Source organism: Sciurus vulgaris (assembly GCF_902686455.1).
Source record: "Sciurus vulgaris genome assembly, chromosome: 3".
NCBI lineage: Eukaryota > Metazoa > Chordata > Mammalia > Rodentia > Sciuridae > Sciurus > Sciurus vulgaris.
In genome coordinates, this window is record NC_136463.1 from 178,275,104 (window position 1) to 178,290,730 (window position 15,627).

Sequence of the window (15,627 nt, forward strand, 5' to 3'; positions counted from 1 at the left end):
GGCGGGAGAACCTATTAAATTCTTTTGAGATATTTTTTTGCTATCAAGAGTTTTTCACTTAAGGTTTTGACTTTAAAGATCTGCTCTGCCTATGTAAACTTTTATTTGAAGAATATACAGAAACAACAGTACAAGCTTCCAATGAACAATAGGGTTCCAAAGATCAAGGCAGTTGAATAGTGTTTTTTTTTTTTCCTTTTGCAGTTAATGGTTTCTTTTCCATAAGTCTGTAGAATGTTATTTATTTGATCTGGAGTCTTATAAAGTCAACACAATCTAAACCTTGAAATAACTAGAAGTGGTTTTGTTTCTCTGTATGATTGTTGATACTTGCTTATCCGGGACTAAGAATTAGTTAAGAATTTTATGGAAGGGCTGGGCATGCTGCTCAGCGCTAGAGCACTTGCCAGTCATGTTTGAGGATCTGGGTTCCAGCTTACCCCTGGAAAAGAAATTAAATAGATTCTTTCAAAATATCATGTGCTGGGCTGGGTTGTGGCTCAGTGGTAGAGCACTCGCCTAGCACGTGTGAGGCCCGGGTTCGATTCTTATCACCACATAAAAATAAAACAAAGGTATTGTGTTCACCTACAACTAATAATAATAAATATTAATATGTGCTCCACAGAACCATTTAGCAGGTCAGCTGACCTGCTTTTCTTGGAATTGAGTGATGAAAAAGTTAAGAGTAGACTTAAATTTGGGTTTCTCAATCTCAGCACCTCGACGAGTTAGGCTGGAATATTCTTTGAGTTAGGCTGGAATATTCTTTGCTGCGAGGGCCAGCCTGTACGCCCCTGACCTCTACCCACTAAGTGCCGGGAGTAATCCCTTCCCCCCAGTTGTGGCACCCAAAATCCCTTCAGATGTTGCCAAATATCCCCAGGGGGACATAACTGCCCCCAGTCGAGAACCACTAATTTAAGTCCAGCTGCGTAGCTGTTTTATGATCAGTCTCTCCCCGACAGTTACTTCAGAAACTTTCAAAATTTAAAAGTGGGAGCAGGATAAAACTTTACACAGCTCTAAATTTTCCTTGGTTGTCTGCCTGAGACAGCATGTCACAGCCTCTCCCAGACACTTGGGCCTGCTCCAGGAATGGACTTTGATGACCTAATAGATCTTTTTCCTGCCTCAGTATTCTAGCTAATGACAGCATAATCAATGCATTGAAGCTGAAAACATGCTGAGAAAACAATGGGAACAAATTCTCCTGAAGAGTTTTTTGTCTTTTTTATCAGTAGCCTGGGCCAGACATAACGTTGCAGTGTATATTTTTCATAGGGTAGAAAATTCCAGTTATCAAGAGAAAGCAAAAGTCAGTCTTTTTACTGTATTCAAGTCCAGCACACAATTATATATAGACAGAGTTAAGATGGAGTCGTAAGAAGAGAAATCTTGAAATATGCTACCAGGTGGCTTAAAAATCACAGCCAAATCAACATATCCAATTTGGCAGTAAAGCGCCTTACTTATTTCCTATTTGGGAAATAAATCACACTATGCCTCCTAGATTAAACTGAATTATGAAATGTAGAAATTGAGACTTAAGAACAAAAACTATTTTTTCCCCTCTCTCCCGCTTTCTTTTGATTTTTTTCCTTCCTGCCTTTTTTTCTTTCCCCCCTGTTTATACATACAAGAAGAGTTGATTCAATGCATCTGGATTGTGAAATAACGCATGCAGTGTGGACGGGTCAGTTCGAGTACTGAGTACTGTTAATGTTTGAATGGTTATTTGAAACTACGCAGCTGCCTGTGCAAGTTCTGTGAAGAAGGAAGGGAGTGTGGGTTTCACTCGCTTCACTTTGGCTTGAACAACTAACCAAGGCCAAGTCTTCAGTTATAGAAGCTGAACTGCACGCTCCTAAGGGCTTCCTAGGGGGCGACCTTGGCCCACTGCCTGCACCGCCCACGTGACCTTCTGGATCTGAAAACATCTGCTGGAAGAACCCAGAGGGGGCCAGACCAATACTTGGCTAACCTAAGAATTCCACCTTATTTTATTTTTTTTATTTTTGCAGTATTAGGGATCGAACCCAGGGACTGGTGCATGCTAGTCAAGTGCTCCACCACTGAGCTACATCCCCAGCCCTTTTTATTTGTATTTGAGACAGGGACTTGTTAAATTGTGCAGGCTAGTTTTAAGCCTCAACTCCAGATTACAGGCATGTGCCACTGTGTTCAGCAAGGATTCTGCCTTATTGAAAAATTCTTTTTAATGTTTTCTAAATCTCATTAACAGAGTTAGTGTTAAAGTTAAAAAACAATAATGATCTGACCCTTAAGCATCCTATGCGATAAATGAACTGAATTTTCTATCCTGTTCGTTTATTTCCACCAACAGCCTTAACCCAGCTTGTTTCCTCTGTGTGGGCTGCTTGTCCTCCAAATCCTGCTCATCGTAACTTCCACCTCCTCCATGAAGTCTCCCTTCCCTTATCCTTACAGACCAAGGGAGCTGCGTTTCCTATGAACTACCTTAGCACTTTATCTTACTGCTCTCGTATTTTGTCTTTTTTGAAGATCATTTCTGTGTTCTTTCCCACTGCACAGAAAACCCTTTGGGGAAGGATCTGCACCTGGTTCTTTGTTCTGTTCCCCAACATGCAACTTTGGACTTTGGACAATGTTCAGCAGATAACATATTAAATAAATGAGCCATTAGATGTCATGTCTGTACCTGATATTTGTTCTACGAGTGTGTCCATCTGGAATGTGAGATAATGCAGTTAAGCTCCCCTCCAAACCCATCAGCATTCCCAGGTGAAGAAAGGCAAAGTGCAATTATAGATCAGCTCCCTGAGCTGATGTTGCAATCCTTCCCTTCACAAGCACGTGCCTGCATTCCTGCCTCCATATCTTTCTTCATATCTGCAGTGGACAAACGCCCTGGGAAACCCCGGCTAGTTATTGAAATGGGGCATGTTACTGAAGACACAGCTGTTCTTTTTCCTCCTCCGTTAAATAACACATCCACCTGCTCTTTCACATTTAGAAATGTAAAAAACGATTACATCACCAGGTCCTATGCTTTTGTAAGGACTGCGGCCAGAGAGATGTTGAAATGACTCTGTCCCCGACCTTTCCGACCTTTCCGACCTTTCCGGGCAAGAGGAGAATGCAAACTCCAGAAGAGAATCCTCACAGACCAGGGCAGCCAGCTCAGAGCTCTGCACAACCTCGTATGTATTTTAATTAAAGGAACTATTTGAGATGAGAATCTTCTCCCAGAGAATGAGAATTCAATTTCCTTAAATTGGCCTGACTCAGCTCTGTCTTCCTCCTTGTGAAGAACTGAATTCCAGCAAATCAGTCTCATGGTTTTTGCGAATTTCTGGACAGTGCCTGTTTTGCAGTGTTTGAGATTCTAAATTTGTTGTCGAGGTATTATGCCACTCACTGGGTCTCTTCTGGTCTACTGGACAGCCTGTGTCTAAGTCCCAGCGCTGACACTGCTGGCAGTCTGGTTTGGGGAAAGTCAGCTAACCTCTCTGACTCCCAGTCTTCCCAAACGAAAAATGGAGAGGATGAATATACATACCCTCAGGATTATTGTGAAATTGCAATGAGACAGCACAGGTGAAAGTGCATTGTCAGTCAGGCACGGTGGCGATGCCCCTAAGCCCTGCCACTCAGGAGGCTGAGGCAAGAGGAGTGCAAATTTGAGGCCAGCCTCAGCCATTTAGCAAGACCTGTCTCAAAAAATAAATAAATAAGTAAATTAATAATAACAAATAAATCTGTGGATGGAGCTCAGTGTACCAAGTTCAATCTCCAGTACAACAAAAAATTAAAAAGTAGATCATAAAGTCTACAGTGCTATATAAATACCAATTCTTTTTATTGCATCACCAAAATATGGCACCCAACAGTACATTCATTTCAAATCAACACTTGTGTTCCTGTACCCCTTCTCCATATGAGGTACAGGGGATAGAAAATTAAGTGAGAGACACTGAACTTGCCTTCAGAGAACATCAGATCTAGAAATGAAGTTAAGAAGACAAATGAGTTTAATCATGTCTGTCTGCTTGGTGAGTCTGCGTTTTGGTTTCCCCATCTGTAAAACAAATGAGATGACATGCATAAGGCGTTGAGTCTAGAACCTAACACATCTATTTGCTCAGGAAACAGTACTTTTCCAAGGAATAAGAAAAGTGCCAACCTAGCATATCAGCATTGAAATTAATAACCAAGAACCATTTTATCAGGATGGAAAAATTCTAGAAAGCCATCATACAAGATTCAGAATCTGCCTGGAGGTTTGATGGATAAATAGATTTCTGCTGTGAATAGTATCATGCATTGTTCAAAGAACTTTACATGTAGTATCATCTCATTTAATACACAAACATGGTTAGTATGGTTTGCAAATGAGAAGACTGAGGCACAGAGAGTTGAAGTAATTAGCCCAAAGCCCCACCGATGATTCAGAGCAGAGTAGGCAGCAGATCCAAGCAGTCTGGCTCTTGAGGCTTAACTTATAACCACCACTTAGAAAGGAACAGGGGGTTAGAGGTAAGGGGGTTGAAGAGGGACAAGAAAAGACAAATGAAAAATCTAATCTCTTACTTTCCACCTGATGAAGAGAAGAAAGAGGAATAGTTAGAGAAAAGCCCCATATAGTGGAAAAAGTTGAGCACAGAAGGGCAGAAGGGACAGGATTGTCAGAGTCGCAGGCCACAGAGGGGTCAGGGAGTGGCCTGCCACTGAGTTCAGCTTAATGCCTGCTGATGGGGATAGGCAGCTAGGAGGAGGGTTCTAGATTTTGCAAATCTAGGTCAGTTTTAACACATGGCCTGGGTTTTCTTGGGAGGTTGCCTTGTCTAAGAAACCAAGATTATCCTTTCATCGGGTCTTGAAAATTTCATGCACCATTTTTTGTTTTATTGGCAGTACTGGGAAATCCAGGACCTCACATGTGCTAGGCAAGTGCTCTACCACTGAGCTCTACCCCAACCTTTAACTTACTTATTTTAATTTTGAGACAGGGTCTTGCTAAATTGCCAAAGCTGGTCTCAAACTTGTGATTCTTCTACCTTGGCCTCCCAAGTAGCTGGGATTACAGGTGTGCGCCACCACATCTGGCCATCCGTACGTGTTTAAAAGGTTAGCTTGAGATCATTTTCAAGCATGCACAGTAGAATGTCCTTGTGTGCATGTTTAATTAATCATGTCAGAATCTAACAATCCTGCAAAGCACACGGAAGGAAACAACAAACCCTCCAGTTTTTCAAACACAAGCATCAACAAAAATACCAGTTTTCCGGGGCTGGGACCATAGATCTAAGTGAACACTTGCCTATTGCACATGAGGCCCTGGTTCTTCTGTTAGCATTGCAAAACCAAAACCAAAAATCAAAAAATAAAAACAAAGCAACTTGCACATTTTCCTTAAGAAGCCTAAAGACTCAAGGTACATCTACTTTGTAATGTTATTTTGCATGCGATTTCTCTCTGCTCAAGTTCAGGATGCTATGGACACATTTTTATCCCATCTCAAGTGTCAGACTTTCTCTTTGATGGAATTGAGATGTCTTCATAGGGCCCAGTATTGTTAGCATCTAGATTCCAAGTTGCTTCCTCTGCAAAATTTAGTTGGGTGGGATGATGATTATTCAGTGATAACATACTACATTGCCTGAGTGTGACCCTGGGCCTATTGTTTCTCTGACAGTTGAGAGAGCTTGTCTCACTATAAGTTTTTTTGGTTCCTAATCATATGAGCTCACCTCTGAATGCAAAATAGTGTGGCTGAAAAGTAGGTAGTGTACAGTAGTCCATCATACATCCACAGAGGAATCTTTCTTTGGTAAAATGTTCATGACTTTTAAGTAACTTTCTTGTATATTCATTTCCGTTCTTGTCATTGAATGAAAAAAAACCTAGTGTCTGATTAGAGTAACATAAGAAACTGGTTTAAAAAAAATTTTTTTTTTGTCAAAAAAGACCCAAGGAACTTCTATGACCTTATTTCATTATAAAAAAAGAAATATTACTGTGAAAAATACCTGGTTGCAGTTTTGTCAGCTTTGTTCCCATTAAAATAGGTACAGAGACATGAATGCTATGTCTGTAAGGGTGGCATTCCTGCATTAATCAACAGTGAACCCAGAATAAAGGCTTTATTCATTCATTCAACCATGTATTCATCGCGTGTTAATTAAGCACCTATTAAGTGTCTAGCACAATTCAAGCAAGAGACGTGGAACACATTAGTGAAAAATCAGGAAAAGATCCCTGCCCTCTTGGGCTTGCAGTTTTGAGGGGATAGTTAAATATAAACAAGAATAATAAATAAATAAGAGAATTATAAAGTGTCTAGAAAGTTCATAAGTGCTCTAGAAAAAACAGAAAGTGGAACCGGGTGAAGAGTGGTGTGCATGGTGTGGAGTCGGGAGAGGGTGTATGGCCGTGCTGAAGAGGGCCGGCGTGGACAGCCCCAGAGGAGAAATGAAGAGGAGTTGTTCCAGCCAGCATTTGACTTCAGGCAGAGGATACAGTTCCCAGGCAGGAGCCCCGTGAGTTCCAGTGTGGAGAGAAGGTCACCGTGGCTGGAGGGAGTAAGCAGAGGAGCAGCCTTCTAGGAGGAGGGGAGGACAGAGGTGCTGGGCAAGGGGTTGGAGGTGGTGTGGGCACTGCAGGAATGTGAGTAGTCATGTGATAGGATCCTGACTTCTTGTTTAACTGGGCCTGGTGGTGGCAGCTGTAATCTTAGCTACTTGGGAGGCTGAGGCAGGAGGATCCCAAGTTTGAGGCCAGCCTCAACAAATTAGCAAGACCCTGTCTCAATTTTTTTTTTTTTTTTTTTTTTTTTTGTACTAAGGATTGAACCCGGGGGCTCTTTACCACTATGCTACATCCTCAAGTCCTTTAATTATGTATTTTGAGACAGAGTTTTGCTAAGATGCTTAGAGCCTCTATAAATAGCTGAGTCTGGCCTCAAGCTTGTGATCCCCCTGAGTCACTGGGATGACAGACATGTGTGCACCACTCTGCCCAGCTAAAATAAACATTTTTAAAAGGGGTGGGGGTATAGTTCAGTAGTAGAGTTTCAATGCCCTGTTCAATGTCCATAAACACACAGACCCACCCAGAAAAAAAAAAAAGCTCTCTAGTACTGTGTTGAGAAAAGATAGTAAAGGAGGTCACTGTGGCAGTAGGGAGACCAATTTACTACTTTCTAAAGTCACATCAGAAAATATTAGAAGCCCTCCTTGGTTTGTATTGTTTTAAACCAGACTTAGAACTAGAACATTAAGCAAACAAAAAAAACAAACCAAAAAATCCCCACTTCCTGCTCAGTCACTCTTTTGGACTGGCTCACTCCCCTGGAAACTGCACCACCCTCCCAGACACAGGGTGCGACACCTCGGGCTCACTGATTCTTCCACTTCCCAGATCCCTAGAAGCTAGCTAGGCAGCTCCCTCCCAGGGCGATGCAGTTATGTCACAGAAGACAATCACTGAGGGAGGACCACTGAGGCAAACACAAGGCTTGAGTGTTCCAGAAGTTCCGGAATGCTTGGTGATGCAAGCAAAGAATGGATCTTAGGAAGGAGCAGGCAGGATGCTTCTTGTGTCTCACTGATGCAATAGATACACAGTTCATCTTCTTCCATATTTAGTGAGAAGATGTAAAAGAACATTCCTTCCTGGGCTTTTCTGTTGTTTTTGCTGCACTGCAGACTTCGTCAGTCAATTGATTTTTCTTTTTCAAAATCCAATGGTAAAGATATAGTCCAACAAATAAGAGAGAGAAACAGAGTGAGAGAGAGATGGGCCTGGGGTGGGGAAGATGAACATATGTAAGAGGGAATCAAAAAAAAAAAAAGATTAAGACCCAGAACCTAAAAGCAATAGCAAGATTGAACTTAAAACTTCTGAAGAAAGGTCTTCGGAGTGTATGTAAACATACGTAAGTTATAAGCAAGAATGCTTAGGGCTTTCTTCATTATTTCACATGACTGAGAATGCAGGAGTACAGCTATTCCAAGAAATCCTAGGAGAGATTACTGCCCTAGAAAGAGAAATCTCCAGGCCTCTGCTGAACCAAGTAAAGCCATACGAAAGTTTAAGTGGGACTATAGGGAAATATCCTGTCACCAGAGACTGCATCCGAAGGTCGTTGAGTTGTGGGAGAGCAAAGAGGGTGCACGGCCAAGCGGGATCACCCAGGTGACCCTGGAGCAGCAAGGGCCCAAGGCCCCACCCCTGAGGGTCACAAACCGTCTGTGTAGCAAACGGTGCCTGCTCCCAGGCCAAACAGCAGGATCAGTGTATGAAGATGTCGCACTTGACATTCCTGACTGGTGGTACTCTTGCCTTCATCTCTGTCTATGTTCAAGTCATTTTAGAAAGTTGAGCTGCTGGTTTATTTTTAAGAAGCCTGAAGAGGACATGATACAAGCTCTCTTCATGAATGCAAAGATTGTTACTTAAAATGAATCCTTGGGTTATCCAAGGCCTGCTCGCTGTAATGTAAAGCGGTTTTCTTTTGTTCCGGCCTTGGTGGAGAATGGAGAAGGGCCATGTCACACAAATCCACTGTGGAGGCCCTGCTGCCGTCCATATCTAAGGATGAGATGTTGGACTGTGCTTCCTGTCTGTCTTCCTCCTTAGCCTTCCCCACTACAGTGGTACACACCTGTAATCCCAGCTTTAGGAGGCTGGGGCAGGAGGTTCACAAGTTCAAGGTCAGCATGGGCAACTTAGTGAAACCCTGTCTCAAAATAAAGAAATAAAAGAGCTGGGATGTAGCTCAGTGGTAGAATGCCCCTGGTTCAATTCCCAGTGCCGCAAAAAACAACAAAAACTAAAAGTTGAAACCCAACCAAACCCAACCAGGGCTCTCCTCCCCACCTTGGTTGTCCCTGCAGGCAAACTGAGGACTTCAGACTGAGAGGAGGGAACCTGTCATCACCAGGGAGATGTTGATAGGAAAATCTGGGTTCCTGTTCCAGTTCTGTCACCAGATCCTTCTTTTTCCTCAGTAAGGCAGGGAAGATTTTAACCTGGGCACCTGAACCGGACTGAGATGATATTTTATATGTTGAGTGCACAGTTAGGGAAGGGGGGTTGGTATCACTTGTCAGATTCTCAAAAAGGGCTGTTCCAAAGCTGTCAAGAGCCACTGGCCTGGGTGATTTCTAATACCCTTTCCATTTGAAACGTTGTAAGTGAAGATCCCCCTTCGCGTGGTAGATAAGTATGTGTCATGCTCACAGGTGGGAAATGTGGCGAGGCTCACTTCACGTGGAAATTTCGTTCTTACAGAGAAGACACCCGTATGAATCAGATCTGTGGAAGATGCCTCAAGTAGACCAAGAATGCAGCCCACGTGAAGAAAGGGGAAGTAGAAGTTGTTTAAAATGACTCTCAAAACCCGTGGTCATGGAAAACGAGACGCTGTTCTTGACAGTTTCTTGGGTTTTAATGACTGTAAACCAGAGGCAATGCTCATGGGGGACAAAGGTTGCTGGGGGCCCCGGGGACAGCAGTGGCAGCTGTGTGCTGGCTGGCGGTGCTCCATAGCTGCCTGGCTGCAATCAGGCTGAGAACATCCAACCGGTGCTGGGAAAGTGGTTTAGCCACGCTCGCCCAAATGTGGCTGCTGGCAATGAGGGGCAGTAAGGTATACAAGAGCAGAGAAGGGCTGGAAAGGCAACAGTGACATTTCTCTGGGGAGTGTGCAGGGGAGGGGTGGAAGAGCCAGATGACAAGGGACTTTGTACTGCTGTGTTGGGGTCCTGGGGCTGAGCAACAAACCATCACAGCCTAGGTGGCTGAAAATAACCAGGGATTTAATTTTGTAGCTCCGGAGGCTGGAAGTCCAGCCTCAGGGTGGCAGCAGGTCTGCCTCTGAAAGCTCTAGAAAAGATCCTTCCTCGCCTCCTCCAACCTCCGGCGGTTCATGGCATTCCTTGGCTGGTGGCAGAGTGACTCCAGTTTCTGTCTGTGTGGTCCCATGGCCTTCCTCCCACACGTGTCTGTATCTCCTCTGGACTGAGGGTCCACGCTGATCAGATGATTTCATCTTGAGATCCCCAAATAATTCCATCTTCGAAGACGCTGTTTCCAAAGAAGGTCACAGCCTGAGGTTCCAGGTGAAGGTGAAGCGTTGGGGGGTACTTCAGCCCTTGGAAGCAACAATGTGCGCAGTTTAACCTAGACACACACGTGCGCGCGCACACACACACACACATAACATATATATATATATAAACATATGTATATGTAAAATGAGATCATATCCGTATATTATTTAGGATACTAAGAAACAAAACAGCCAGGTGGTTCACTTCTATAATCCCAGCTACTTGAGAAGCTGAGGCAGAAGGCTCACAAATTTGAGGCCAGCCTGGGCAATTAGCAAGACCCTGCCTCAAGTGAAAATAAAATAAAAAGGGCTGCAGGTGTAGCTCAGTGGTAGAGCACCCTGGGCAATTTCTAGTCCTGCAAAGAAAAAAAAAAGTAAAATAGGTGCTAGAGGAAGCAAATATATACATATATATATATATATATATATATATATATATATATGGTTGCTTACTCTAGTTGGAGTGAAGGCAAGGTGGTGGTTGGTGGGAAGAGAGGGGAACATAATAATCATGATAATGATCCCTAATGATCACTATCTGCCAGACACTAATTGATTTTGGTAGATTAAGTCACTTAACCCTCATAGTAATCTTATGAGGTAGGTGGTATCACGTCTCCCCAACACAGGTTAGGAAACTGAGGCCCAGAAAAGTCAGTTACTTGCTCAAGCTTCGGGGGGAGCTAAGATTGGAACTTGACTGTTCACTTGGGACCCTGAGCTTTTAATCATGGTGCCACACTGTCTCCTCAGGTACAGGCACACAGCGGGGTAGAGGTCGGATGAAAGGGAAGTTGACGCCATTTCCTAAACCCACACACGCACACCGCTCCCCTTCCCACCCCACATAGAACATCAAGAAATGGGCACGCCGCTTCTGCAGTGGAGGGGCTGGAGCCTTCTGTCTGCAAACTCGATGGAACGAAACGCTGTCGGGTACTGACTTAGAACAAATGGAAACTTGCAAGGACTGAGAGCAGCGGCGCGGCTCACGCACTCCCCCACGGCCTTTCCCACCACCAGAGATTCTGACCAATCAGAGTGCAGCAACTCTCTAGTCAAAGGGTAGCCCGGAGGTGGCTCCATCAAGCAGCTTCTGGCAAGGTGGAGCTGAACCGCTGTCGTGGTTGACGTCCTACCTTACCAGCAACCCACTGAACCAAGGGGGCACTGGTAGGTATGTTCAGAATGGCAGAAGTAAGGACAGTGGTGCGTACATTTGTGCCAGGTGCCAGGAGCTTGTTCCCATTCCTTCTGAATCAGCAGTAGGCAGAGTAACCATGAAGCAAGACGTTATCCTGTGGTGAAAATGGCTAGGGGCGTCTCCCGTGCAATTCCTCAGGCTCTCCCACTGCGGAATGCCACTCTGTTGTAAGGCCGTAGGCAAGGACCCAGCTGCACAGTACAATTACCTAAATGAATCACCAGGGTAGCTTGGTATGTTTAGCTTTTTAGGTGATGCCTTAATATAAGTAATATTAACTTATATAAGTAACTTCTTGAGTGAAAATAAGCCTGTTGTGTGTACAGCTGGAAGCTCTGGAGGTGGGCTGGCTTCCTTAAAAAGCAGAAACATCAGGCTAAACAAGCCCAGTTCATGTCCCTGGGTGTTTGTACCACTGGAGCCCAGCTTAGGACCAGGAAAGCATCATGGCCTCCTGGCTTTTCCTGCTCTTGTGTGGAGCTGGGTTGCCCAGGAGGATCTGACAGAGCCCAGTGCTGACTGAAGCAAAACCACTGCCTTCGAATCCAGCTCCACAGCTTTCCTTGTCCTTGGCAAGCTCCTCAGCCCATAGCGTTGGTTTCTTCATCTGTAAAATGGGTGTAACAAGAAAATCTACCTCCAAAGGCTGCTGTGAGGATTAATGGGGTTTTTCTACAGAAAGTGCTTTGCATACCACCTGGTGCTTAGCACTGGGAATGCCAGTCATCGTTTTTTAAAGTGCCACGAGCCAAGTTCTGTGCAATCAGAGCTCTCCTGGGGAAGGGGGCAGGCAATGTACCATCAGTCAGCACTTAATCTGTGCTCAGTGCACCTGAAGTTGTCTAATGAACTACTACTTATCAGCAAGCACTTGGGGAGAAATGAAAAGGGGAAGAGATGAGCTTTTTGTAAGAGACCCACTTTTAAAATACCTCCATCTGACCCCTTCGAAATGGAGGTCTGATGGGTAGGGTCCATTTTCCTTTCCTGTGGGTTGAGCAAGCACTGTGGGTGTTTCTTTTCTGATAACTAGAGCAGGTTTCTTTCCCCACAGGGGCCCCTTTCTTTCCCCTGAACCAGATGGGAAGATCCCCTTTCTCTTTTCAGTAAGGGCAGGAACAACGTCCCATTGACAAGGAGAATGGGGTGTTTTTTACCCGGGACGCTCGCTCTTCCTGCTGTGGAGGCAGGGACCTACCCTCTCCCCCTTGGCTTCTGAAGATTGTGATTCAAGTTCTCTACTGGCAGTTAGGGCAGCCCAGGATTCCTGATGCCGGCACCAACTGACCACGGGAAGGAGGCTGCTGGGTTGCCGAGCCTCCAAGCCAGGTGGCCTGATCTGGGTTTTCTGATATGTGCAGTTCTGAGAACTTCCCCTGTCTCACCGGCCTGCACCTGCCTGGCCAGCTGGCAGCATCTCCTCTTTTCACACTACATTCCCAGTGCTGCTCATTTTCCATTCAAGCCCCGGGTCTGTTATATTAATGTGTTTATTGTCTTTTCTCACTCGTGGGAACATAGGCTCCATAAAAGTAGGGCTTTCGCCTTGTTCACTGCAGCGGCCTCAGTTTCGAGCCCAGGGCCTGGCAGGTAGTAGGTGCTCAGTACATCTTCAAGGCATGAAGGAAAGAAGACTGAAAACTACTTCCAGTTTCCCTCCAAAATGCAGAAAATGCCTTTCTGATAAATGGGTATGTCTAAGTGCAGTTGTGGGCTTCCAGAACAGTCCCGCGCTGAGTCAACCAACTGAAACAATGGAGTATCTTACTAAGTGGAGACCTGGAGGGCTACAACCTGGTGCCTGCTCCCAGAGAGCACCGAATTCTGCCGGTGAGAGAAAGCTCCCAAATAAGTGTGGAAAAAGGAGTCCAGGTGGAAGACAAAGCAGGTCTTCAACAGCAGGGACAGCTGGAGGGCAGAGCCGGGGTGTCTGTGTTAGGGAGCTGGAGGCCAGGTGACCACCTGTCAGCACTAGTGCTTTGGTGCTGAGGGGGTCCTGACTTTTGGGTGTCTAGCTCCTATGCTCCAATGCTCTGGGAGCTTGCTGCAGCGTGTACCCAGAAACCACCCCGGTATTTCCAGGAAGCACACACCAACTGCTTATTCTCTGTAGGTTTTCCCCCTCTTCTCTTTCTCTCTGGCTGCTTTTTGCAAATTAAAAAGCAAGTCAGGAAGCAATGTTAAAAATAATCAAACCACAGCTAAAGGAAGGCAGTATCAGAAGAAGAAAAGGGAAAAAAAATCTAGTTGAATTTTATTCCACAGTGCTTTATGCTTGAGGCCCTGTGATAATTCACTCCAAAATCCGCTGGGGCCTGGGGAAGTTCGCGGGTCAACATTACTTTTCTTTTGCATTACTTAACATGGGTCATAAAAATTAGCATTGGCTTCTTGGCCAAAAACTGTAAAAAAATCCAGCCATGGGGAGTGAAGAATGTTAATCAAAATGCAAAACTCAAAGCTCCATTTTCCCCACATGGCAAACACTTCTTGCTGTCAGCAAAGTCCTCTTTGTACTCAGTCAGCTTTTGGTATCAGGGGTCTGAGGGAAAGGAAGAGCTGAAGACCCCAAGAACGAGAACAGAAGCTCCCTAACACCCTGACTCCACGGAGGCCAGGTGTCTGGGAGAGGATCTGGGGCTTCTGAGATGCTCTGTGCTCCAAGATTTGGGAAAGATGGGAGTGGGGGGGCTCAGGAAGAAGGCCAGTGGCCTCAGACAGAACTCAAGGTCACCTCTTTTTTCTGTGGATCTCCAGAACATTAAAAAAAGAAAGATATTAGGCAAATTTTTAAACAACTAAATTTAAATTAACCCTTTTCATGTGCAAACGGAGAATTCAATTGGGCAGTTCAGGAGGTGAGTCCAAGACTTATTGACAGCAGGAACTCAGTGTTGGTCAACAGCTGGTGTTTTGTGGGTGGTCTCTGTCACGCTGCGGTAACTCAGGTATGGTCAGAAGTCTCAGATGGGGTCCTCCTGAATGGGAAGCCCTCTTCTCTTTGCTCAGACCGAGCCACCACTGCTCATACCTGCCATCTGCCCTTGCTTGTCCTCCTTTGCTTGCTGGTAGACACAGGGGGCCTCCCCTGGGTGTGGAGGGCTGGAGGCTGAGGATGAGCTGGCAGCCCCCTTCCTGGCGGGCTGGCTCCATGAGTCCTCTGCAAACATCGGGTTTGTTCAGGACATTCCCCCTGACACCCTGGAGATGAGACAGGCACGAGCCTTTTAAACGAGTGTGTCAGTCAGCAGTCGGGAGGGTTTAGATTCTTTACCCATTGCAGGTTTGCTTTCGGAATTTGCAAGTTTCTTAACAAAACTTATCCTAAGCTTTGACACAACCGTAGGCATTCTGAGAGCCAAAATAGCAGGGACAACAATAAACAGAGAACTGCACCCTTTGCGTAACGCTGAGGGAAGCTTTAATCTTGAGCGCTCCACTGGTACATTTATATATTCCTTCAACCAATATTTATGGAGTCTCTTCTAAGTGCCAAAGTCCCGTGCTAAGTGCCAAAGAAAAGATGGTAAGCAAAGGCAGACCAGGTCCCTTCCTGAAGCCTGCAGTGTGCACGTGCAGGGGAATGAGAGACCTCACTGAAAATCACAAAGCAGCATAAACAGCCACAGCATCAAGTGCCAGCAAGGAGAGGTTCATGGGCTAAGAGCACATATTGTAGAATCTGACTTGGCTAGCAGGTCAGAGAAGGATCTCGGAAAAAGAATTACTGAACTGGATCTGAGGGATGAGAAGGGAAAAAAGAGACTGAAGAGTGTTTCTAGGAATAAACAACAACAACAACAAAAAGCACCTGCAAAGGCCCTATGGTGGGAGAGAGAATATATAAAACTGACTAGTTGGCCTGGAGCAGCGGTGGAGACTTAGGGTGGTGGCTGTGGGACCCAGGGCACTGTAGGGTGGGCCAGGGTGGGAGAGGCCGACTGTGGTGGGCAGGAGGCTTCCAAGCCTCCTGGGGTTTCTTTCATCCTGCAAACAATGGGAAATGACAGAAAGGCTTGTGTGTAGGGGGTGAAGGCTGGGGATGTCAGAATTACATTTGCATTTAAAAAGATTTACTCTGGCTGCAGAGTTAACATCTCTGAAGGTAATTTCTGTTGTGCACAGCCAGTAAGAGCAGGGTCATTATTCAGTCACCAGAGGCAGAGGCTGGTACCTTGCAGCCAGACTTGGATTCGAGTCCTGACTGCATGCCTACCTTGGGTATGGCTTCAGGAAAGCCCACTTTCCAGAACTCCAGTTTCCTCATTTATAAAAATGGGACTAATAATACCTGTGCCGTGGTGAGGATGAAGGGGGAAAA

The 15,627-nt window shown here is 45.2% G+C and overlaps 2 protein-coding genes across 3 annotated transcripts in view; both read right to left on the bottom strand.

Moving 5' to 3' along the window:
- Window positions 1–2,761, bottom strand: part of LOC306656994 (uncharacterized protein) — a 35,375-nt gene extending 32,614 nt beyond the window's left edge. For both annotated transcript variants that reach the window (XM_079132659.1, XM_079132658.1), the window contains exon 1: window positions 2,684–2,761. In XM_079132659.1, coding sequence (XP_078988785.1) covers window positions 2,684–2,760 — 77 coding nt within the window. In that variant the 5' untranslated portion in view covers window position 2,761. The remainder of the gene's footprint in view (window positions 1–2,683) is intronic.
- LOC306656996 (uncharacterized protein) overlaps window positions 1–15,627 on the bottom strand; it is a gene marked incomplete at its 5' end in the record, with an annotated part of 173,356 nt that overhangs the window by 48,793 nt on the left and 108,936 nt on the right. The window lies entirely within an intron of this gene.